The sequence below is a fragment of the Pseudoliparis swirei genome, chromosome 12 (assembly GCF_029220125.1).
Source record: "Pseudoliparis swirei isolate HS2019 ecotype Mariana Trench chromosome 12, NWPU_hadal_v1, whole genome shotgun sequence".
In the NCBI taxonomy this organism is placed as follows: domain Eukaryota; kingdom Metazoa; phylum Chordata; class Actinopteri; order Perciformes; family Liparidae; genus Pseudoliparis; species Pseudoliparis swirei.
The window spans coordinates 14,153,746-14,179,751 of NC_079399.1; the positions used below are offsets into that span (position 1 = coordinate 14,153,746).

The 26,006-nt window shown below is 41.4% G+C and overlaps 1 protein-coding gene across 4 annotated transcripts in view; it reads right to left on the reverse strand.

Annotated features, from left to right (window-relative positions):
• Positions 1–12,342: 12,342 nt before the first annotated feature.
• jag2b (jagged canonical Notch ligand 2b) overlaps positions 12,343–26,006 on the reverse strand; it is a 40,114-nt gene continuing 26,450 nt past the window's right edge. The window contains exons 10-26 of one of the 4 annotated variants that reach the window (XM_056428237.1): positions 25,176–25,289; positions 24,731–24,777; positions 24,419–24,592; positions 21,061–21,223; positions 20,809–20,970; positions 20,227–20,340; positions 19,981–20,094; positions 19,676–19,789; positions 19,358–19,474; positions 19,091–19,118; positions 18,422–18,507; positions 17,303–17,416; positions 17,080–17,195; positions 16,162–16,419; positions 15,930–16,061; positions 15,398–15,548; positions 12,343–15,264 (exon numbers count right to left, since the gene is read on the reverse strand). In XM_056428237.1, the coding sequence (XP_056284212.1) occupies positions 14,744–15,264; positions 15,398–15,548; positions 15,930–16,061; positions 16,162–16,419; positions 17,080–17,195; positions 17,303–17,416; positions 18,422–18,507; positions 19,091–19,118; positions 19,358–19,474; positions 19,676–19,789; positions 19,981–20,094; positions 20,227–20,340; positions 20,809–20,970; positions 21,061–21,223; positions 24,419–24,592; positions 24,731–24,777; positions 25,176–25,289 (2,525 nt within the window). In that variant the 3' untranslated portion in view covers positions 12,343–14,743. The remainder of the gene's footprint in view (positions 15,265–15,397; positions 15,549–15,929; positions 16,062–16,161; positions 16,420–17,079; positions 17,196–17,302; positions 17,417–18,421; positions 18,508–19,090; positions 19,119–19,357; positions 19,475–19,675; positions 19,790–19,980; positions 20,095–20,226; positions 20,341–20,808; positions 20,971–21,060; positions 21,224–24,418; positions 24,593–24,730; positions 24,778–25,175; positions 25,290–26,006) is intronic. The other 3 variants (XM_056428239.1, XM_056428240.1, XM_056428241.1) reach the window with 3 other exon arrangements.

Here is a 26,006-nt window from a genome sequence, read left to right on the forward strand (position 1 = left end):
TACTTTGTTAACACACATAATATAAAACAAAGATTTTTTTGCAGGTAAAAACGTGTCAGTGCTCTCTGGTAAACAAACAATGTGATGGAGAGACGGTGTTTCTTTATGACCTCAAATGTAGATTTTTTCTGTCTTGCAAGTTTCGATACCAGCATTAGCTCTGACTAGTCGCTGATACACCGGTCCTCTAAGAAGGACATCTATGTGTCATACTTTCTACCTCAGTTTTGCTTCTATGGAACGTATCTTTTGTATTTATCTATTGATCATATTGTATCTATCCACTATACCAACTGGTATTTATTAACTACATTGTATCAAATCTATTCACTTTGATCCATCTATCTTTCTGTCCTTTGTGCTAAGGTTGAACATTTTGAGAAAATAGCAAGAATATGATGTCCGCGATATCTCTAAAAGCAGCTTCATCCAACGAGAGGGTCACCAAGTCCGCAACACTGACAGCCCGTCCCTTCAGGCCTCCCTTCAAAGCCACGACCCCAAAATGAACAGATTGTTTTTCTTCTCTTCTTTTCCAGAGCATTCTTCTAGTGATTGATTGCTGTCAGAATGTAAAAAGAATTTCATCAAAATCCGCATAGATATTTGGAAAGAAGATTACCAACCACAGCTTTAAGGCACTGCTGCTTCAGTTACTGCAGTATGACTAAACATTTGTTCTGACACGTATTTGAAAAACCCCTCCGCCAGGTAGGAGGTGTTTTCACTGCATGAAAGATTCACCATCTCACGCTCTGCAGGATGCATATCCTCCCACATAGTATCAGCACACAGGCAGAGAAATGCACTCACACACTCGTGGGCTTCCCTCTAATGACTTGCCTCACGACAGCAGTCAGTCGGAGCTCCTCAGAGGATGAAATCCTGTTACCGCTGGCTTTTCATGATGCCTTTAACCGCATTACACTCCTCTCTTAAGTCTAGATCCAATTTCCCTATCAAACAAGGTAGCACACACGAGGCAACAAGGCTGCCTGCCTTTAATGTAAAAACACAAAGTATGCTTTTTTTCCTTCTGGGTAGATGGGAACAGGAACTCAATCAGACAGGCGGAGGGGGAGGTGGGGGGGAGTGGGTTAGTGGATAACTCACTTGACAGAGGTGGATGTTTGTGTGCGTGTACTCCTCATAATAATAGAAATATGTTGAAAATCCTCCTCAGTCTGCCAGCGTTCACCTATTCAATTCGCGTGTTTCGGAGTAGGACTCGGGTTATGGGTTATAATAAGGATGTGAACTATAAATAAACGAGGTTTCGGGTAAGGGTTAGGCCAATAATGAAGGGGTCAAAGGGGAAGAACACACTTTAAAACCTATAACTTGCTTTGGGCAAAACGTTGCTTCTTGCTTCTACCGAGCTGACATTTCTAAATCTAGACATAGAAATAGAAAATAAACATCACCTCTGATTATCAATAGGGATATAAATTGGGCCTGATAAATTATCAATACAGGGATATTTATATTATCATGTATTACATATACATAACTTAATTTAGAGATAATAAGGAGCCATATTGCTTTGCAAAGGGCAGCATCTACACACTCCTGTACAGAAGGCGGCGGTATGCACCGTTCGAGCATTAAAAAAAGGTTTTGCGGAAGTAAGTAACATCTTAAAATAGGTAAATTAGAAGGTTGAATAGGTGTGTTTCAATCCCACTACCTTCCCAAGCTCAACAGTCATTGTGTTGGCTTCACCTGACATGATGAATTATAAGAAATCAGCTTTCATGATCTTTTGGAAAGGTCACAGCAGGTCACGACTCCCCCTCCCCCCACGGCCTGGAAACACGCTCGTCTGCAGGATAAAAGGCCTTCTTTAGTAAGTCAGCTGTCACATTGGGCATCATGCCAAGCGACACATCTATCCACTCTGCTATTACCAGCCATGGGCCGACGCCGAATCCCAGCATGACCTCACGGAACCTTGATTACGGGATTTTCACCACAATCTGAAGCCTGCAAACACTCCAAATCTAGACTGGAGACGAAATCTAAACACACTCACCACATGATGGATTTACGCCACACACACAGCGGCACAGCCGGTCACGTCTAAGCTTCGGCTACACACACACACACACACACACACGCACACATACAAACATAGTGGCAGCTGACATGACATTGGTGTTGACGTTTTTAAGCGTGAGTGAAGAGAAAAATAAAGCTTGTAAAAGTGGGATATATATATACCATTAATTTACAGTTGGATTATATTAATTTATTAATCTGGAGTTTCTTAATTTTTAGATTTGTTTACGTGTCCTGTCGCTTGTTGCCATTTTGGAGAGAAAACAAGTGATGTAATAGCCAAAGCTGTCAGTTATCGCTCTTAGACAGTTACATTGACAAGGAAACGTTTCTTTATCAAGCTTCCGTGCTTCTCTGGTGGGTTCTCACATGAATGAACGACAATAGGTGCAACCAGATGGAATTTGAATCCATAATCCCACAGAGTTTTTAAGGATGAAAGGGATTAAAACCTTGGAAAATTCAATCAATTAATCTGTATGTGGGATCCCCGTAACTTTCAATTATCCTTTAATTCAGGCTTTGTAATTGAATTGATTGAATACAGATGGAGTTGACCTCCGATCAGATATCTAAGGTCACATCTGTCAAGTTGAGAGAATTGATTTAAGTATTGAATGGGTTTCTAATGAATTGATTTTCTTCTTCTTTTGCAGTGTCACTTTCACCACAATTCATCAACACAAGAGGGGAAACAATTAGCTACTTTAAAAAAATCAGACCTCCACAGTTGGTAAATGTAATGTTTACTTTTCTTTAAGATCAGGACTTAGTTTTCAAAAATGTCTTATTTGATTAGTTATTCAAACTATTAATTAAGAGTATTGTTAGCATATTCCATACTTGTGTCTTATATCCTGTGACATAAAGTTAATTTCAACAACTGAGTGATATTTTTGTTGTCGTTCGTTTTTGTTATCATTCATGATATGAATCATTATTTAATCTAAAATATTTGATCAGTGATTCATTTAAAAAAATTCCATTATATAAAATGTCAGCAAGTTCAAATAAATGAATCAGTTACAGTTTTTTTCAGGCGCTACTAAGCGTTTGTCCAATCAGTGGTCACATTTTCAAAACTCTAAACACAATTAGCACAGCATCGGTCTTTTGTGGCCGTACCGTTCACACATTTCATGTCGTTTTCAAACAATATGCAGTCAGTGAACACATTTTCTTAACAGACAAGCTATACCTCCCAAGAAAATGATGGATTGTTTTTGTATTATTTACGAATGTTAACACACAACATGATCCCACAATGGCAAAAACAATATTTCAAACCTTAGATACAGTCTAAAAATCTCTTATGCAATGATATAAGTTATAAAACAATATATCTCAGCTGATAATAAACAAACAATTGATTCTCCATCTCCTCCTGATGGTAGGTCAGGGTTTGGAATGTTTTTGGGAAATATGGTTTAGCAAGTTTTGGATTAGAATTTACATTTTGGTTATGACAGGTTGAGATGTTGATCACACAGACACCGCCTACATTGACTAACCGAATGTTGTTCAATCATCTATTGCAGCCGTTGCCGCAAAACATAGTTAATTTGTAAAAAATAAAAATAAAAATAAAAATTAACTTTTTTAAAGGAACAATAGTTCCCCCCCTTTTTATCTGGGCTTGTTGCCGTTGTGTTTTTGTTCAGATTGCTCTTGTGTGTTTCATGGATATTTTGTTCACTGTAAGCAATACTGTAAAACTTTTTCTGTTCCATCATACTGTAAACAGTATTTATACTGTACCTCCTGTAGTAAACAGTAAAGAGAAAAAAACTGATTCGTTTTTTACTGGAATGCTTTTGAATGTGAACATAACATGTGGACATACAGTTCCCAACCAAGAAATGTAGTGTAAAAACAGTGGATTTCACGTTTTGCATGCAAATACCTGTAAAACTGAAACATAAAAGTCTATGCAGTTTTTGTAATGTCAGCAACAGCCAGTGTTTTGAAACCTGGTGGACTTTGACTGACTGGAAGGACCTTGTGAAGTGAAAACAAGAGTTATTCTTTAACAGAATAATATAATTTTGAGTCAGATTTCCAGTGTTTTGGTAAAGTTAGTGTCTGCAGAAAAAGATGTGTTCTATTTTGAAATGAAGAGTGAGTATACTGTATATTTAACAAAATGTGCTTTTGAGAAGAAAATGATCCATTTGGCCAATTGTGCTTTGTAGGTGTGAGTCTGTGTTAAGAGTTTAGAAAAAGTATCTGAATTATTGGTAAGCGCTTGTTAGCGATTGAAAAAAACTAATGTAGCAAATAGATTATAAAAAAGCTATATTAATAATAATAATAATTTAAAAATCGTTAATCAATCATTAGTTTCACTCATGACCCTGCCTGTACTGGTTCACTGAACAATAAAAGACGACGCTGTGAGATGTGTAAAAGGAATGCAGGACACTCACGAAAGGCCTCTCCCAATAAAATACCCTTTAGGAAGACATCAAGCCCCAACATGCTGAAGTTCATCTAATAAAATAAGAATTCTCAGCAGTTCCTTTGCTGCATCAAAGTATTTTAATAAGAAGGAAAAATCAAAACATCCCCCTCTATTTTGTTGATCAAAAAGCTAAAAAAAATTAAAAAGTAAAAGAATATTGACTATGACTAATGTGCTCAATCATTTTCTCTCCAGCATTATTGTTCAAACACACTGACTCACCTGTACTTGACATGGCTCAAGGCAACATATTTCTGTGACATGCCCAAACTAATAAAGGAATGTGTGGTATTACGTTCATTATTCCCTTGTGGACACACGGGTGGTGCCAATATGAAAAGAGTAGCTAAAAAGCTTAAATGTACTATAGACAGTTCTACACAGAACATTTATGTTTTTCCATTACCAAACCCAATCAAATTCTAGCATTCACACAATCATCTCCACTCAAAGTTCTTCATCTCTTGTTCTTCATCAGCAGAGGCAGTCTGCTAAGTTGTGGTTGGAAATGTAGATTTTTTCTTTGTGTTACTTATGTTATAAATTCATTCTGGACCCAGGAAATATCAGCTGAGAAGGCTGCCTCAGCGCAAGGTCTATTTATTAGCAGTCTGCTGATGAAGATCATGGTGTATGATCAAGAGCTCCAGAACAGTTTACAAATAGCATACACAAAAAGAGAAATAGTGATTGGCATTGTTCTCCATTTTATAGAAGAAACCATGAGCGATTCATTGACAAAATAATGGCCAGATTAATCATTAATAAAAATGTGCATTAACTTTCTTTGTCAAAAACAGCCAACATCAAACAACATTTGGGAGCAGCGATTATAACTAAACATCTGGCTACGTCAGTCAGTCTTCAAATTGCAACGAGTCGTGCGTTCAGTGCTGCTTTTTCCAACTGCCCGCCTACAAACACGCGAGGTACACGTCAAAGGAAAAACAAGAAGCAACAAGTCAGCACCCTCAACTTATTTTCATAGATTCAGTCTTGCTTTCCGTGTGGGTTTTCATAGTAATGAAACAATATTCTGATAACTTTTGTTTCTTTCACAACACAAATATACGTTACCGAATGGAACGTGAGTATATGACGATTTAAAGACTCAATAAGTATCAAATAAATCATAATACTTTTCAAAGATATGCATGTACACCTAGATAATACTTTGTGGATGTAATAAAACATGTGGCATGTGATAAATAGGTAAATGATTATATGAGTTTTAGGTTGCTTTAGATGCAACTCAATAATTAGCTGAATATGATATATATAACGACATATCCATCTGTATGTGTGACAAAAGTTTTGCAAGAGGCGAATGACAGGAAATGCAGCTGCCAAAGCACAACCGAAGGAAAGAACTCAGTTGCTACAAGAGATTATTTCACAACAAATGCCCACGAGCAAGAGGACTGGCAGGAGACGACAAGATACAAGCAGAACTCCCAGAGAACCGACAGTCAGCAGCACTGTAATCTCACAAAGGTTTAATGTTAGCCCTGGCAGTAGATAGTGGAGAATAGTTTTGATCCACAACGTGTCAGCAGAAATTTTTTGGGGCAGAATAGGAACCAGGAGTAGCTAACGTTAGCTTGAGTTAACGTTAGCTACTCGCGAGCACGATGATTAAATCAGATCAAATCGGATTTCCAACATCATCCGATTGTTAGCAGGCTAGCTTGACTTTAAGATACAAACTTATCTAAATATTGCAACCAAATGTCGAGCAATATTGCAGCAAAGTTAGCTAACAAGTTTGGCAGCTGTGCAGAGCGCAGCTGAAGAGTGAGCAGGACAGCGCGGGCACAAACAAGGCTTTGACCGCCGCACCTCTCACAGGTTAACAGGGCCGCCATATTCAAAAAGGTGTGCTTGATATATTGCATGTCGCAGCCAGTTTGTCAAGTTACAAGTCAAAACGTTCTCAATATTAAACATACAAATATACATAATCTACTTGGAGTAAAAGTAGCGCTACCTCTTATGAAAAATGTTTTAGAATAATAATTCAATCACTGGATTATAATGATTGATGTTTCATATGGAAATCACTTTAAATGTTGCGGCTGGTTAATGCAGGATGAATTTCACTTTATATTCTGCCCAGTATCTTAATTTATAGTGATGCAGAGTAATGTATTAGTTGATTAATGTTTTGAAATTTATAATCTCTATCTGGAAAGTAACAATAATCTAATATCAAACAAATGTAGAGCTAAAACAAGTAACATTGATCAAATACAAGTCCTGCTTTCTAATTATAACTAAATAAACTAGAACGGGCACTCGGTAGAGCACATACCTTCGCATATCACAAGCTTGGGCATTGAATTATGAAAATTTTGGCATTAGTTGCATGCCAATTGGACAAAAATGTATCGTGCTATGGTAAAAAAAAAGATGTTGACCTTTCCATGACCTTTGACCCGATTGATCCCAAAATCTATCAAATGGTTCCCGGATAATAACCAATCATCCCACCAAATTGCATGTGATTCAAGAAGATTTTGACCTGTTCATGACCTTTGACCTTGACCGTTGACCCGATCGATACCAAAATCTGATCAACTGGTCCCCGGATAATAACCAATCATCCCACCAAATTTCATGCGATTCGGTTCAATACTTTTTGAGTTCTGCGAATAACACGCATACAAATAAATAAATAAATACACGGCGATCAAAACATAACCTTCCGCATTTTCAATGCGAAGGTAACTAGAACGGGCACTCGGTAGAGCGCATACCTTCGCATACCACAAGATTGGGCATTGAATTATGAACATTTTGGCATTAGTTGCATGCCAATTGGATAAAAATTGGCCGCGCTATGGTAAAAAGAAGATGTTGACCTTTTCATGACCTTGACCTTTGACCCGATCGATCCCAACATCTAATCAAATGGTCCCCGGATAATAACCAATCATCCCACCAAATTTCATGCGATTCGGTTTAATACTTTTTTAGTTATGCGAGTAACACGCATACAAATAAATAAATAAATACACGGCGATCAAAACATAACCTTCCGCATTTTCAATGCGAAGGTAATAAAAGTGCAGAAATATATAATCTAAAATGTACTTAAAGTATCAAAAGTAGAAGTGTGGTTCTACAGATAAAAATGTCTCCTGAAACTGATATAATATGTTTAATCTGAGCAATTCTCATGGTTGAATAAAGTTAGTTATGGTTTCATATGGATAATGCCATACTCTCTAATGTGTTGTCAGTAACACTGATGTTGGGGCCAACACTGCCCTCAGATGCTAGGTTAAAAACAGTCAGAATACCTTCACTAACCATGAACATATTCAGGAGGTAAATCCTGTAATTTGTAGCTGCTGAGGGCGTTTTACACTCTCTGATGTCACTCATGCTGAGAGAGCTGCAAATTGACCTTGCATATCACTGTACAGGGTGTTGGGTTGCACTGCACACTGCCACTTGAGCATGTACAAACAGACACGCATGGAATATGTAGAGGGAAACATTGGAAAGAAAACTACATGATGAAATCTCAAAAAAGCCCAGTGTTAAGCGCACTATCTTTCCATCTGTCCGTTCATGTAAACACGGGCTATATGTGTGAGTATTATAAATATTCAGGACACATGAGCATGTGCTCTGTTTTTCCCCACCAGCTGCTAAAGGCCAGCTTCTCAACAGAGGTATCCAAATAACCAATAAGTACACGTGCATAGCACCGTGCCACTGCAGCTGAGGTGGGGATGCAAATTCAGTTTGTTTACCCTCCGCTGACCTTTGACTTTTCCTTATGCCCTACAAAAGCCAACATGAAGGTTTTAAATTACTTCTATGGCTGTGATCTGCTGAACAAAAAAAACAAAAAAAGGCACGTCCATTAAGGCTGACATGTTTGTAGCATTAATATGTCACGGTCGGATAAATTGGGATTCGGGATATTTATTTAAATTCAAATTTAAGTATACTTTTCTGTATCCTGGAAGAATCCAGTGCAATTGTCAAGTATACCTGGACAAATCATGTAGCTTATTCTAAAGACAATTGTTTATGTATACACATCCACACACTGAACAGTTGGCCCAGAATAGCTGGTATGGCACCGTAGACTCCAAGTCGCACTCCCCCCTACCCTCTACCAAATTTGGTGACCCCTCCCATAACGTCCTCCTGGTGCAGAGGGTTACTGCAGCGGCCGGCCGACCAACACACACAGATACAGTCAGTATATTGTGGCTTGTTTTCCCGCCTCAGTGGTGCCAGCTGCAGCCCGCTGCTCACCAGCCAGAGCCAGCTTGGTGTCCCATCAGGGCCATGTTTGGTTTACGACTGTGTGTGTGTGTGTGTGTGTGTGTGGGTGTGTTTAAAGGGACAGCAGGCTTAGCTTAAAATCCTGTCACCCAGCTGCTCCCACTGTCAGATGGTCCCAAAGACCCACATCGACAGATGTACAGAGCAGCGTCAGGACGCAGGAGCGCAGACATAACAGCACCTCAAAGTCAGTCAGTGTACCGCAGTCTGCACAGAAGGTGCATGTGTGTATAAAAGATACTCTGCAAACCTTCTCTGCCTTAATACAGCAACAACGAGAACGGGCACTCGGTAGAGCGCATACCTTCGCATATCACAAGATTGGGCATTGAATTATGAACATTTTGGCATTAGTTGCATGCCAATTGGATAAAAATTGACCGTGCTATGGTAAAAATAAGATTTTGACCTTTACATGACCTTGACCTTTGACCCGATCGATCCCAAAATCTAATCAAATGGTCCCCGGATAATAACCAACCACACCAAATTTCATGCGATTCGGTTTAATACTTTTTTAGTTATAAGAGTAACACGCATACAAATAAATAAATAAATAAATAAATACACGGCGATCAAAACATAACCTTCCGCATTTTCAATGCGAAGGTAATAAATGAAGCAGTCGAGTCCTGCTCTGTTGCTTGTGATTGCTCCCACCAGTTTAAATGTGGAGCAGCACGATGTGTTTACAAATGCAGCGTCCTGAGATGTCCTTGGCTGTTGGAAGGAGCCACTTTTGGAATCTGGTGTCCGTTTACTGTTGCAGTCTGGGATCAGTGTGGTGTTGTGGTGGTGGTGGGGGGTGGGGGGGGGGTGGGGAGGTTACACAACGAGCTTGTACCAAGCTAGGGCAATGAATACACGGTTTTCTGCCTCATGGTTTGGAATCAAGGAAGAATTATTATAACAAAAACATTTGGATGTATAAGAAGTCCCTTTATAGGATCAAATAATGCTTGGAAAACTCGTCCAAAAGGGAATTTACAGGCATACATATGTTAATATATTTAGTAAGCATTATCATCTCCTTTCCTCTCTCTCACTTCCTCAAAGCTGTGTAAGTCGATCCAGACTTTCCGACAAGGGAAGGTCCTATTAGCGCCAGCCAGGGGCACCCATGGGAGACGGGAAGAAAAGTGTCCCACCCCACCACCACTCATAACATTACTCATGAAACATTCACATCGCTATGTGGCCAGGATGATCACGCCGGCCTCCAATTGGCGGAGACGAGATCGGCCCAGAACAGGAGATGAGATCCTATTGGTGTGTTGGGAAAGAGACTGGAGCGTGATGGCAGGATGGCGGGGAGGCTGGTGAGGTTATTGGATCGATAGCTCCAGACTGGCCTCAGTCCGCACAGACGAGGGCAAGGACTGCTGCTTTCAGGAGATTGTTATTCTTGTGTGAGCGGCAACAGTTAGAGGTTATGAGTTAGTTACCTTCGCATTGAAAATGCGGAAGGTTATGTTTTGATCGCCGTGTATTTATTAATTAATTTTTTTGTATGCGTGTTATTCGCAAAACTCAAAGTATTGAACCGAATCGCATGCAATTTGGTGGGATGATTGGTTATTATCCGGGGACCAGTTGATTAGATTTTGGGATCGATCGGGTCAAAGTTCAAGGTCATGAACAGGTCAAAATCTTCTTGAATCGCATGAAATTTGGTGGGATGATTGGTTATTATCCGGGGACCATTTGATTAGAGTTTGGGATCAATCGGGTCAAAGGTCAAGGTCATGGAAAGGTCAACATCTTTTTTTTACCATAGCACGATACATTTTTGTCCAATTGGCATGCAACTAATGCCAAAATGTTCATAATTCAATGCCCAATCTTGTGATATGCGAAGGTATGCGCTCTACCGAGTGCCCATTCTAGTTGTTAATAAATTAATACATATAATTGAGGTGTTAAACTGAGCAGAGCTAATCTGATCTTTGCCCATGTTTATATGTTCTAACCTTTCCACCTCACAACAGTACTATGGAGTTTAATGCATTTACTTTTGGGGTTTAAAACCTTTAAACATTTCATTTGAAAAGGTCGATGTTAATCACATTTGGTCTGAATAATCTGAATTAATAATAAAATTTTGAATAGTTCATAAATGAATAACTCTTAACCCTTGTGTTGCCTTTGGGTCATTTTGACCCGATTCAATAGTTAACCCTCCTGTCGCCTTCGGGTCAATTTGACCCGATTCAATGTTTAATGTCGGTGTTCTTTCGGGAGTCAACAAACAAACATAAAGTACCTCACACTTAAACTTGGAAAACAATATTGATTCTAATAATTTTCTGGAGATTTTAATAGCTGGGGTCATATTGACCTCAAGGGTAAAATGTTAGGAAATATAAAGGTAACAGGAGGGTTAAACATTGAATCGGGTCATATTGACCCGAAGGCGACAGGATGGTGAAACATTGAATCGGGTCATATTGACCCGAAGGCAACACAAGGGTTAAGAGTCTACAAATATGTTAAATCATATTTCGAATACATCTTTGTGTTCTTTCACATGAATAAAAGATGTTGAATTATTCCATGGGTCATACGTGAGGCGATGCCCAGTACATCCACCATCTTTGGAATGGTGATTGGCTGAAATAAGATTGAGAACACGTTTACAATGAACTAAAGCTTTTTCAAATAGTTAATGAAAAAAAGAAAGCACGTTAGTTTCTTACCCATCCAGCTACATTAGCTTTCATTCGTAGGTGTTATTCTGGCCCCTTCACCAATACTAATATTGCCTCTTCTTTTAGGTCCTTTTTGGTCTCTAGCAACTCCTGAGGGGAATAAATAGCTTTTTAGCTTGCCGCTCCTTTAGTTTCTATCAAAGTTGACTGACAGCAGTTTGTGGGGACAGGTAGTGACGATAAGTTTAACAGTCTTTACTGAAGAAACGTCAACCTGCTGCAGCTGGAAAAGGGTTGTTGACCGTAAAACCAAAACAATCAGCTGAAAGACACTACAACTCAAGTAATAATTATCTGGGGCTTCTTCATTAGAAGGAACTTCTTATCACAAATTAATTTGTCTCAGTTGTTAATATACATTGATTACTGCAGCTTTAAGGCAATGTGACATGTTTAAATAATCGTTATCAAATTGTGATGAGTTTTTCAAAATTTGTGTAAATAAACAGTACAAAAAAAATTAGATTTATATAGAAAGTTTCACCAAAGTGTTATTGACTACTTCTAAAAGAATGGTCTTTAATATTCTAAATTGAATATACTTATTAAGCAAGCTAGAGGCAAGTTGTGTTTTGTCAACTGCCGTCTCTAAAGTTACGAATAAATTCTCAAGCTTGATTATTAAAACAGGAAAGTTTGAACATCTGTACCATGACAACTGAGCAAACTCCATCTGCTGATGAAGGCTGACGTTGTTAAAAGTTACAATATAACAGAGTGGACATTTAGTTCCAAGTGTTCACGTCACCATATGGACGTCTAGCAGTATTCTCAATGTTGTGTACTGCAAACCAAATATTACAAGCATGATCAACATGTGTCAAAACTGCTTTAATAAATAACTGGGATGATTTTGTAGAACAATGGAACATCCACTGAAATAATGCAAACTGTTGTATCAAATTAACGTATGTCCCTTGAAGAATAAGATGTATACAATATGCATATTCAGCTTTTAACACCAGCAGTGATGCATCTTTAATTCTTTATTTTGCTGTGTCCCATTTACAGAAAATACGATGCCGGTTTGAGACAGTGACATGATATGAAAAAGTCGGTCATTTTGAACTTAGTTGGTATCTTTAAAAAAACAAAAAAAACAATACAAAAAAGGAAAAAAACACACCTGCATGGTAACAAAGACATCTGCAAATATTGTTCCCTTCATTAAAGCCTTTAAACCAAACATGAAGCTAATGAATGATGTCAACATTTGACCGACGGACATCCACATTCATGACACTGAAAAGAGTCATAAATGTGGACCGAGTGTTTTATTCCAGCGATCTCCATGACAACAAAGAGAGACAAGGAGAGCGCTTTACTCAGGCGCATAAAACACCACTATACACCACACAAATGTTTTAAAGAGTTACTTTCCTTAATGGTGAAAACAAACCAACATAAAAAGATGACCATTGATACACAAATAATACATTACTCAATACATAAGGCACCTGAAACCAAAGGATTTGTGATGGTTTAGAAATGGTTTGAGAACTTTTTAAGGCTATATGGTAATGTTGGTAGCTTTGCATTACTGCCTGCCAAACGCTACTGCTGAATCTTGTTTTTAAACTAACCCTGATTAAACAACCAAAATCAGTGATAAAGAGTTAGTTAAAAATGACTAGTGCTACAGATCGGATCAAAGTAGACGGCAGCAGTTTGACCAATCTGACTTCTAATTTAAATATGACAGTGTTAAAAATCTGTTTTGCAAATGGAAATAGGAAATTCTAAGAACACAGATGAATCATTAATACATCTTCCTAATATCAATACAGTTTTGCTTCTAAAGAGAACATGTGCAAAAGATTTGCCATCTATTTTAATCCAAAAAGAGCCTACATGTATGCATGCCTAAGATCTATAAGTTACTTTTGCCATGCTGATAAAGGACTGAGACCAGGTCTAGTTGTGTTAGAGCACGAATAGTCTGGAAAAAGTGTTTTATCATTAAAATTGTTCAGTTATTTCATAGTAAGGTTCTAGTGTTGAAAAGTTTCACCGTTTGGCCGTAACTAAAAAGCACTAAAGACATAGCCACAACTCTTGGTGTGACGTCTCGTCACAAAAAAAGGAAACGAAACGTGTCCTCATGACTAACCATTTATAAACCCTTCAGAAACGCCTTCATAGGTGGTACCTCATTGTAAAGGTTCTTAACTGTGGGACTCTGGATATGAAGTGTTATAAAACGTGCCTATTTCAACTGGCATAAATAAAAGGAATGGCGTTGTAAAAAAAAATAAAAATAATATTATTCATGATAATAATAATAATAAAAATGTGTGACTTGTCTTTAAGTTACTTATTTCAAATATACACAGCGACTCCTTTAGTATTTACACATATGTACAGAGTATTCATTTCTGTTTTGATCAAATACCTTGAATGGCGTTGCTGTGAAATTGAACTCTAGATGTACACTTCCCTTTGAGATTTGAGAACGAGGTCAAACTGGGCAGCGCGACTTGGAGCCTCGACGCGGCCCTTAGAAAAGGCACTTGCTACCAACTCAAATACTGCAAAAAATCCTCAAACAGAGCTTTCAGTCAAGACAACTGAGAGACAGGTGAAGAACATGGAAGGCCACATAGTAGGCACTGGGGTTTCTGTCCCCTCTCCCCTCCAGGCCAAGTGTTTTGGTAAGGCTGGCGTAAGACGGCCACAGGTGGATTGGTGGGCAAAGCTGGAAAGAGACAGAGCAAAGGGAGGGCTTCCTCTGTTGCTGTGGCTGCAACAGGAGTCCATGTCCCTCAAAACCCTCCTGCCCACCCCAGACATTGAACTGGAGCCCCATAAACATCTGTAATCCAAAACAAAAACAAAAACAATCTTTATACAGGTTTTTTTTTTCTCTTCTCCTTTTCGATGATTCATCGTTTCTTAAATGGTACAAATGCCATAAACAAAAATTGCAGAGAGCTTCTTTAGTGTCTTGAAGAATTGTTACATTTCAGCCCCTTCTGTACATAATTAAAGAAAAATAAGTGAACACAGAAGCAAAAAAAAGGAAGTTCACTGTGCTCGAGCCTCCCGAGTCAAAAGGCTTTCCAGGGGACAGTGGAACAAGTGAAAACAAAGCAAAGAACGGCTTATTAAACACAAAGCCTTTTTTTCTTCCCAAAAGTAGTCAAAAAATATGAATAGTTGCTGCCTGGCAGATTCTCTCACTTTCACATTGTGAGTCCTATGTTTAAATGTCTTATACACAATGGTCTCCGAGGTCTTTTTGACCAGTCAAGACGGCATTGACATTTTTCCAGCAGTTGTCTTTGGGGCTGTAGCCTGGGGTCCGGTGGGGTGCTTTGTGGGGTGAACTGGAACTGTGCATGGTACAGATCACTACTCCACTGGACTGCACTGCAGTTTTGGAGTACTTATAAACTGGCTGCTTTCCCGCCTCTGCGCCACCACACTCCTCCTCGAGCTCAAATTCGCCTTCCGTCTCCTCCTCCTCCCCCTCGCCACACGTCCGATAGGGCGGGCCCATGAGCTTTTTGCGCTCCTGCTCGGCATCCCTGTTGCTTTCCTTCTGCTGCTGCTGCTGACGGCCCACGACGAGCCTGAGTGGCTGCCACTGGTTGTTCACGTTGTCGCCTGCGGCCGGTCGCGGGTTCCTCTCCTGCCCTTTTCGCCGTTTTCGTGTCCACCAAACACATACGATAATGCAGAACAGGCAGAGCAAGCAGAACACCACACATAGGAGAGGCACCTGGTAATCTGCTGACATCGAGATGTTCAAGGGAGGAGAGGAGGACAAGGAGTATAGATCAGTAGAAGTAGTGACGATACTACCGAAGAACTGAATGAGGCCCAGATCAAACCCTTGTGGGACACCCTTGTTACAATTACTCACCTATTGAGGGGGGCATGATCTGCGTTTCCACTTTGACCTCAATGACTGCCAGCATCACGGTACTGTTGTGCCGCTTGGACAAGGTGCCCACTATCGCCCTGGCTGCCTGCTGGATCAGACTGTGGTCTGGGAGATCCTCCGGCTGGAAAGACTGAGAACCAAACCAGGAGAAAATTAGACATAACAGCTGGGAACAAGCATCAAGTGGTTTCACAACATCTGGTATATTTATTATAAATACATCCATTATTATTTTATTTTTTTAAACTATTGACAGTTCAAGCAGAGTGGTAACATGGGTCGGGAGAGGGGTAACTAATGCGTCACGGCTGGAATTGAACCCAGGACATTACGGGAATATGAACGCAAAACGTAGTGCCAAAGAGGAGCACTCGTTTGGGTATTTGGGTCCCACTCCCAATCAACTCAAACTGTGCTTCACAACCTCAATGGGTTTAATTAACACTGAACAAGATAAGAATATATAGTGTGTGCTAAGCCAAGATCAAGACAGTCTCGATCTTTTACTTACTATCGCCACCTCCACAGCATCCTGATTGGAACGAGAGCGGTCACACAAAAGCAGCAGGGCGTGGTCTTTCGCCAAGCTTCGGGTGTCGGGAAGATACCTCAGCTCATAGCAGATGTTCTCCACCGTTGTTCCCTGCACACACACACCCCGATTAGGAACAATACAAAAAAACACAGCCTAAAAGAGTGTTCACGACTTCAACAGCAAAGATGCGTCTGAAGCAACGACTCACTGGTGGGACTTTATCTCTGTTGAAGATGAGTGTTACGCGGCCACAGCTGTTGTCCAAATGCCCGGAGTTTGGCTGGCACATGGTGGTTGCGAGTGGAGGTGAGAATCCAGCCGTGGAACAAACCCCCCACTGTTGGCAGGGGGGTGAGAAGCACGTCAGGTAGCTGTGCTCCAGACACTCTTGTCCAGTGGGGCAGGAGTGATGTTTCTGGTCCTGGTCTGAGGACTGGAGCCGGCAGGGACGGCGACCACACAGCACCTGGAGTCACACAATTAAAAAAAGGTCAACGACATGTAAACCCACAAAACACTGATAATGGTATTATCCTGCATGTTACCTTAATATGGCAACCAGTAAATGCTAGCCATCACCTGATTTAGATTCAGAAATAATCCATTTAAACCTTTTAGCAAATGTTCTCATTTAGCTTTTTGATCGTCTTTTGCTCATAAACATGTCGGATAAAGAAAGCATTTGTAAAATATTTTCTCAACAGTCAAAGAGACTAAATAAATCGTTCACAATGCTTTAAGACACAGAACAGCAGCAAAATTATCTTTGTTATTTTTGCTTTAGAAATAACTCCAAAGGACTGATGGTTGATGACTTGGATATTGATTATTTCATAGAGTTATTGTTTTAGCTCTGATCTCCTTTCCATCACAGTGAATGATTGTGATGTTTCGTTGTTGGTCGACGTAATTTAAAATGTTACACAATGTTCTATTTTCTGAATTATTTAGCTCACTTTAATGTTCCTACATGGAAAAAAACGAAGTAAATAGTAGTAATAGAAAAAGGAAATAAACAGATGCTACTTTATCAATAACTAATACATCCGGCAGACAACTCAAGACAGTTTGTCCGTTTGTTCAAACTGGTTCTCCTTGCTGTTTCTCTTAAGCCGGGCCTCGTTACCTTTGTACAGTCCACTTTTCCGTTCATGCAATGGCAGCTGTTGCACTCTTCCTCCCAGTTGCTGCCATGGGGAAACTGCAGCCCAGCATAGTGGCAAGTCCTCCCAATACCTATAACTACACCCAGAGAGAGACATGTTCTACTTCTGGAGCTAGAAGGCTGCAGCAGTGACTAAATCAATGGATGAATCAAAGCAGTCAAACACAATAAGAGGTGGACTTACATTCCTGGCATCGGGTTCCGGTTCTACCAAGCGGACAGATGCAACGGAAACCGTTGATCTCGTCCACACAGGTGGCACCGTAGGCACAAGGTGAAGACTGGCACTCGTTTATGTCTGAAGGGAAGAAGAGCGTCACTATTAAGTTGGGTGTCGGCTCCAGCACAGATCAGTTCGAACCGCGTCTTTGCAAAAATATAAGTTTGGTGACATAGGGAATTGCTCGTATATTTTCTGTAATAAGCTTTTAACTTTTAGTAGCTTGTCAAGTTACTTTTCGCTCATTAGCTTGGACGCTACCGGGATAATAAGCTACTATCAACCTCAGAAATGTCTCCAAACCTTGTGGAGCAGTTTATTATATATTTAGACAGAAGTTTAAAAGTGACTCTCAAACTTGGCTGAGGGTAGACTGTCAAGAAAGCTTGGTCAACTGTGCTAATGTCACTAAAGCAGAACTAAATATGAAAAATGTGCATAGATTTACAATTATTGGCTAAAACCAAGCATCGAATGTGTAAAATCACCACATTCAGTGTCATAAATGAGTAAACCGTGCACAGGTTTGACCACCGACCCATCTCTAATTTGAGCGGTTCTTTGAATGACTCATATCAATTGTTCCTTCCCACCGATATCAGCCAGAGCTCCGGCCAATTGTCATCCAGATTCCACATGAACACAGTCTGGATGAGAACTCTCAAATTCAAGCCTGACAGAAAAGGTGAATGCTATCCGGCCGAAACAAAGGAGCAGAAAAGAAGAATTTCAGGGTCACTGAGTAATTTGTCTTCCGTGTGTGTTTGTGTGACTGTGTGAGTATGGAGGAGGGACGACCTCTGACCTCTAGAGCATTAAAGGACCAAGAAAAGGGGAGAGGGCGGCGTACCGGTCTTACATTTAGGTGTCAATGTGTCCATCATCTCCTTGTCACCCCTTTTCCTTTCGTTCTCTCCTTGCTCCACCTATCCTCCTCTTAATCATACCATGTTGCCATGGCTATGTTAGGCTCTTATGAATGAAGATGATCGAGGATCTTGATTTTAAATCTCTTAGATAGCGGTTTTGAGCATTTGCTTTGTATCTAAAAAGCAGGTAAAGTGACCTCATATCTTTACTCACTGATTCGGCAGTCTGGTCCGGCGAACCCGGGAGCGCACTCGCACCGAAACCAGTTGACTCCGTCCACACAGATGCCGCCATTGTAACTGAGAGGGGAAAGAAATAAACAATTAGATGAGGCAGTACAAGAGCCACATCCTTTCCAGCTGCAACAAAGCACATGGTTTTTGTGTGTGTAGTCGTAGTGGTGGTTTGGGGGTGGTGGGAGGGGGCACAAGGCTCAATTCAACTCATCAATACAAGCCTCCACCTTTCAGATGCTAATTGGCGTGTCCAGTCCCTCCCCTCCTCTCCTCTCATCATGCCTCTCCTTCCATTCCCCCTCAAAGCCCGTCTCGCCCCCCCCAGGTCGCAAGAGAAGAATGGACACGACCGCCACTCAACCCCCCACCTGCATTCACCATGGGGTAGGTGGGACTCTTGCGCACCCCCCCAACCCCCCGTTCAGAAAACCTCTTTCCATCTCTCCCTGTCCTATACAATATCCAAGCCCCATCCTCTGAGAGATACTCCTTTGAGGCTTGATTTAAATTTAAGGACAACTTCCACTGCTTTTAGCGGCCCTTCAACCCTCCAGCCTGTGTGAAGTGTGGAGAAGACGAGAATGAAAGGGGGGGGGGGAAATGGTTGGCTACGTTTGGAGTGAGGGAGGCAGGTAACTGTACGTACCACGGATGAGGGTTGCAGTCGTTTATATCTGTGGAGAAGAACGACAAAAAAGAGACATTTAGTGTCGAGTTGTTGGACCGTACCACACGTGTGTAAATCCCCTTTGTAGTATTCAGTCGTACATTTAAATAAGACACTGAAGTAACATGCTAAGAAACAAAGACATCAACTGGGCACATGTGCCTTGAAAAGGAATAATAAGGACATGATCAATAAAAAGAGGGAGCTTTATGTCGGTTATGAGCACAGCTTCAGGGAGAGACTAACTTTGGCCACAGGCCGGGCCTTCCCAGCCCTCTTTGCAGATGCAGGTGAACGTGTCTCCTCCTCCCACACAGGTCCCACCGTTGGAACAAGGACTGGAGGCACATGTGCTGTTCCCGGCTGAGGGAAGAGAGCAAGTATTAGTCAGAGATCACAGATCTTAAAAACAAAGAACATTTTAGACGGCATACTTTGACAATACATCAGTGTTTTGAGCAAAAACCATGAAAATAATAATCGGGATCTTAATCTTGATCAAAGATAATCCTGATTATAATTATGGCCATAAATGTGCCGCTCTAGTGCAGTCAGTATCCTCACCCGTGTTGCACGCATTTCCTCCCCAACCGGGTGGGCAGGCACAGCGGAAAGCGTCGCCGCGGTCGTAGCAGGTGCCTCCGTTACTGCAAGTGGTTGCGTCACACTGACTTTCGCCTGGCCAGGGTCACAGAGAAACACAGAGGTCACACACCATCTATGTACGACTGTTCATAGCATCGACGAGAAAGGATCATTCTTACGATCCAACACACTGGTAACACACAAAGATGCGTTAGCAATGTTGGAGTCGGGAGGGGGGAGGGGCGCCGCAAGCCATGAACATAAACACAGTCGACATAACTCACGGGAATGACAGGTCTTGCCCTTCCAGTTGTCGGCACACTCGCAGTAAAAGTCGTTCACCAGGTCGACGCAGCTCCCGCCGTTCTTACACGGGTTGTGTCTGCACTCGTTGACATCTGGAGGAAGACGTGACTGGTTAGATCTTTCGCAATTCATATTTATTTGCTCTCAATGACAGAGCGGGCGGACGCTCTACCACAGGCAGCCGTGTTTGCTTTTAATCTAAATGATGTTGCAGAGGGACTCACTGAGGTCGCACAGTTGACCCTCCCAGCCGTCGGGACAGAAGCACTGTAAGGAGTTCACTCCATCAATGCAGGTCCCCCCGTTTCCACAGGGGTTGTTGATGCAGTCGTTAATATCTGGAAGAGTGAGGGGGAGAAGAGGGGGGGGGGTTACACTTTCAGCAGAAAGTTGTGCGTCAAGTTACCCTGTTTATTTTAAGTAGTTCATGAGCACTTCAGAAATGTTTAGAAAAGCCTCTGTGTCATTCAGTCTCATATATATATATACATACATATATCCTCCGTGTATGAATGACACGGAGGCTTTTATAAAAATAGTGGTTCACAATATAACTTTACATCTACTTACAACAATATAAAACATTTTATTAAACCCTCTCTAAATAAACAGGGGAGGGGGTTAAAAACGGAACTACTGAAAACAATAGAGTATAACTGGTGAGGAAATTACAAAATATCTGGAATGTTTTGCAGAATAAAATAGAAATGTGTGCGAAACATTTTTCCCGAAGACAAATTAAGAACTTTAATTCTCTTTCAACATTTCCGTTGTCTGTACGATCTTTAATAAATACGTCCACGTACTTTCATGACAGTAGATGCCACTGAAGCCCGGATCACACACGCAGGTGAAGTTGCCCACTGGTTGGCTGATGCAGCGTCCTCGCGGACCACACACGTTGGAGGAGATGTGCTGCACACCAGCGGAGTCGTTGGTTGCTACGGCAACAGTGCAGCTGTCAATCACTGCAAGATTTTTTTTTTAAATGTTAGCGGTAAAATTAATTAACTCGTCTTTCACGTAGAAGTTTCATCATTGCAGACGACGGCGGTCACCTTGACAAGGGGCGGTGCGGCAGTCGTCCTTGAGCCGTTCGCACGTCTTCCCCTCGAAGCCTTCGGGACAGGCGCAGTAGAAGTCCTGGTCCATGCTGTGGCACGTCGCCCCATTCTCACAAGGGCTCGGATCACAAGCGTCTGAGGGGGACCAGCCATCGACCTGAGGAAAGATGTGCATGTACAATGCAGTCAATATAGCAAGTCAAACTGAAGAAGTTAAGTCTAAATCACACGAAAAATTGATTAAATTAGAATTTATAAAGGATTAACTCAGTTTCTGAATGACGGGGGATATTTTGTCAACTTTATTGTACTATTCAGTCTCACCGCTCAGAGCATCACTGAACGTAGTCGAGTATTTCTAACTGCTCACGAGACAGATATTTGCTTCAGGAGATGGTCGAGACCAAAATAGAGTTGAAACTAGAGTAAATAGTGAGGGTTTGTTTGTTGCCAGTATGGTTACCACAGCAACCATATATGGTAATAATACATCAATGTTATGTTAAAAAGCAGGGCTATGATTATATTTCAACCTTTAAAAAAAAAAAGTGTATCCTGATACCATCTCATAAGATCAGTTAAATAAATTATTGTCTCAATCCGATTGCTCTTTATTTTATGCTTAAAAAAAGGTTATGTTAATGTCTCACTCAAATTCTTCATGAAATTAGACGATACTTTTTAATTTGTCATGTATTGACACCGGACTAATCAAAAAACAGTTCCACTGAGCAGATCCACCGAAGGACATTTGGATGGTAATTGTGGGAGGAGCTAGACTGCTGCCATTACCGACACAATCTACCAAACACCATCACCTCACAAAAATAGTTGTGTGGTGATTAATAAAACAAGTGAAGATGCGATTGAATACGCGGATCTTAAGCCTGCAGGTGAGAGGCTTAGTGGGGCTCAAGCCACCGCCGCTGTTCGGACCAGCAGGTAAGTGGACGAGCAAAGTAAGCCTCAGAAAACTTTCCCTAAGCTCATCAAGGGAATCCACGCTTCTGGTTTTACATCTGTGCCGTGCTTAATCTTGCAAGATTACGCCGAGACATGAGCCAGGCGGAAGAGACAGAAAGAGTGAGACACTGAGCAGGCAAGAGAAAGAAAGCCCATTATGAGGACAAATATTGATGCTGGTCCTACATCATGCAGAGCCACGGTGAATATAATAAAGATAAATCGTCTGTCATACCACCATGACACAGGCCACGCTGACTTATTTTGCCGTTTCTACATGCAGCAATATAGAGGTTGGAGGGAAAATGGCCCAGTTTCTGTAAACAGAATCCTACTGTGCATAAACTCTGGGTTGAACCCTTTTGCCATTTAAGGTGCTGAACCAGGGAGTTGGGCAACAGGGTGGGTGAAGGCTGAGGTCACACAGTTTACTTTACTCTCAGTGTCGGAGCCAGACGCATCTTTTCTTTACTTTGCACGTGTGTGGTCAGGGGAGCGTGTCTGAGGGCAAGAGCCTCAATAAATCTTCAGCACATTAAGTGAACCCGGGTGGACTGTTCCATTGTAGCAGACGGGTTGATAATGTATTTGGACCATCGTATAAGTTACTTGTGGTCAACTATAATTACATTCTGCAACAGAAGGGACTTTAAGATTCTTCTTACCCATCAAAATGGCATTACTTGTCTTTTAAAGGGCTCAAAATGTAATGGCAATTGACAATTATTTCGTGAAATTCGCAACCAATTCTTGAACTTTGGTTGTCAGCTACATTTGAACAAATAAAAAATAGATAACAGCTTAATATGCACCCCGATTTACTCTCATCAGAATCAAGGTAAACTGAGTATAGATGATGGACACGTTGATGAAGGGACAAACAATCCAAGACGCTGAAGGGCCAATGGATCTGTGGTGAGAGTCAAAACAAAAAGGTCCAGAAGGACAGCATTTTAAAAGAGAGCGAACGGACGAACAAGCCACCAGCGACTTGCTGGATTCATTTTTGGAGGTGAAGAACATAACAGCTGCGCTGCTGCCACCATTTTGTCTACCAGGAATTGAGCGTCGTGCAAAACAGCCTGTATCTTTATTGTGCTGGTTCATAGATTTAATCACGAGTGAGAATGATTGTTACATTTCCCTCCACTTCCAGATTAAATACAGGGCCCCAAATTATGCATCAGTTAAAACAAACTACAATGTAGTCATCATTCTTTTGGAGAGTCAAAATAAAAGGAAAACTGAGAAACAAGACTAAATCCATAAACTCGTATCAAATTATAAAGACAAGGATGTCTTTTTTTTTAAAAAGCACTTCCGTTTGGACTCAAGTTGTCCTCGTTTCTTATGAAGACGTCATTCAGATCGGAAATGGAAAAACACACCATTTCACAATCAAACGTGGACTCAAGAGACATAAATCAGGGAAATATGATGCATAGTTCTGGCACAGCCGGGCTCTCCAGCGTTCCATAGCAGGCATCAGGGCTCTGTAGTATGCGGGCAGAACTCCAGCGTCACCTCATTCAGAGAGACTCTTATTTATAGTAGAGATGCTAAAACAGGATTGGCTCCCGACCAGCAATGTCCTCCATTCAGGACCCAAGAGATGCAGCGAAGTGTCAGTTTCCTCACTGCTAACCTACATTAGCCTCAAACACACACACACACACCTTGAATATAAAAAGGCTGCAGCAAGGACAAAGAAAGTTTTCAATGAAACCCAGACTCGGCTGATTGAGTTGGGAACAAACGACACAACTTGTAGGCAGATCAGAATTTGGCAAAGGACAGTTTGCTGAGATACATGGAAAGTGTACTGGAGGTCGAGTGTTTGCACAGCATCAACTCACCTTGTGTATATCATGCAATTATTAAAATGATCTTTTCACCAAATCGTCATCATGACTTGCATGGTGTGATTTTATCTGCATGTTTTGCCATGGCAATTTCTAAAGTGCACTGGTTGCTAGGAACATGATGACCCTTTGTGGCAGTTGCCGTCCACAGGGACGCGTCATCTCCGTCTCCTCGCAGCTCAGACCGCGTCGCTTGAGCGGGGTGTTATATTACCACTTAAAGTTCACGTCACACCATTTTCTCTTCATATCCGTCGCTGTTGACACGCCGTCGACCACATTTTGTTTCGACTACAGAAACATTGATGAAAACCCGAAATGTATGCTGCAAATCAATCAAGGGTAAAGCGCTCCTCTGGTGGATTACTCCCAAGGCTACGGAGCCCAGAAATTGGTATTCTGGACACAGCTTCTTCTCAGACATGAAATGCATCTGGCTATAAAAATAAAAAGCCACCACCGGCTTATAAAACCGCCACCGTATCCACAATAATAAAATCGAGTGTGACTTGTGGAACACGACTCACCTCACACAGCTGTCCGGCAAACTGCGGCGGGCATTGACACACAAAGCCGTCCAACACTGCGTGGCACTGGCCGCCGTTCTGGCACGGTCTGCCGTCACACCTGTTCCTCTGGATTTCACAGTGAGAGCCCACAAAACCTGAAGGACACTGGCAGTGGTGACCCCTCGGGCTCTCCTAAAGAACAAACACAGACGAATGAAGAGACCCAGGGCATACGGGGGTGGCTCGATGGTGCATCTCAGAGCTACGGTGGTTCATGTTCGGGCCGCAGCACGACTGGAAGTGGGACGATTGAAATGAAAACATTCATACCTTGCATGTTGCTCCATTCCGGCACTGACCATGGCAACCGTTAATGTCTGAAGAGGAAGAAGACATTTTATGATCAGAAACTATGAAGAACATGGAATATTTGTCACCCGATCCACTACCAGGTGGAGTCTACAATGTGGGGCGTGCACAGATTATGTTAAAGTTTGGAAAAGAAACAACTAGTGAAGCTAATAGAGTGCCAGATGAACCTGGCACAGGTTGCGGCTGGGCATGCAGCGGATCCTCAGCAAGGGGGTGGGCATGCAAGTTCAGTCACGAGGATTCAGTGTGCCAAGGAGAAAGAGGAACGGGTTACCACATGTGGGGAAGCAAGTGATGCTAAACTACACCTAGGTTGTGAGTCCAGGAAGTGAAGAGGCTGCGCTTGAAAGTAGCAGAAATTTAGAAGTGACTTTTATTTTTTTTAAATGGAAGATATACTGACTGATGTCACAGTTTTGTCCGGACCATCCCCGAAAACAGTCGCAGTGATATCCGCCAATCAAATTTTTGCAAGAGTAAGCGTTCGCACAGGGCGTTCCTGAACACTCATTTGCATCTGTAAAGGCAGGAAGTAGAAGCAGACCCAGTCCATCAATTGAAACAACAATCAAGAAAAGGACAAAGGGACAGAAAAGAGACCAGAAGCCCAACCCGGTTATTTGGTGAGACATCCCGGCTTGCACTTAGACACTTTGAAAAATGGAGGACATTTTTATTTGAAAAAAAGCCTATGTTGTAGAAAAGATATTTTGGTTGCTTATTGGGGAAAGTAGGACCCAGTTTGGGGCTCGACTTATTAGGGACTAAAAGTCAGGAGCCCTCGGCCGCTGTCGCTTCACTCTTGTTCATTTTCTAAAACCAAACGTTATGGCATTCAACTATTTTTGTTCACAACTATTAGGGACGCAAATAATATTACATTTCACTATAAATACATTAATTTGTACCCATGGTGATGTGTTCCAAGTCCAAAACCCATAGATATTTAATATGCTATTTCTAGAAAACACACACAAGCAGCACATCTACACACATTTAGGAAGCTAAAAAAAGGCTATTTTGAAGTCGAGGGTCTGCTGGGCTTAAGATATCATGTGACCACAACCTTGCTGGTTTGATTCTGGTCCTTTGTTGCATGTCGTACTTCTGTCTCACCCCATATGTACCGCATTTGTTTTTGAATGAAACTTCATTTTTTTTAGTCGCCCTATATAGTATTGTTGTGATCAAGCATCACAGAACTCCTCAGAGACTCTACAGCTGACACCCAACG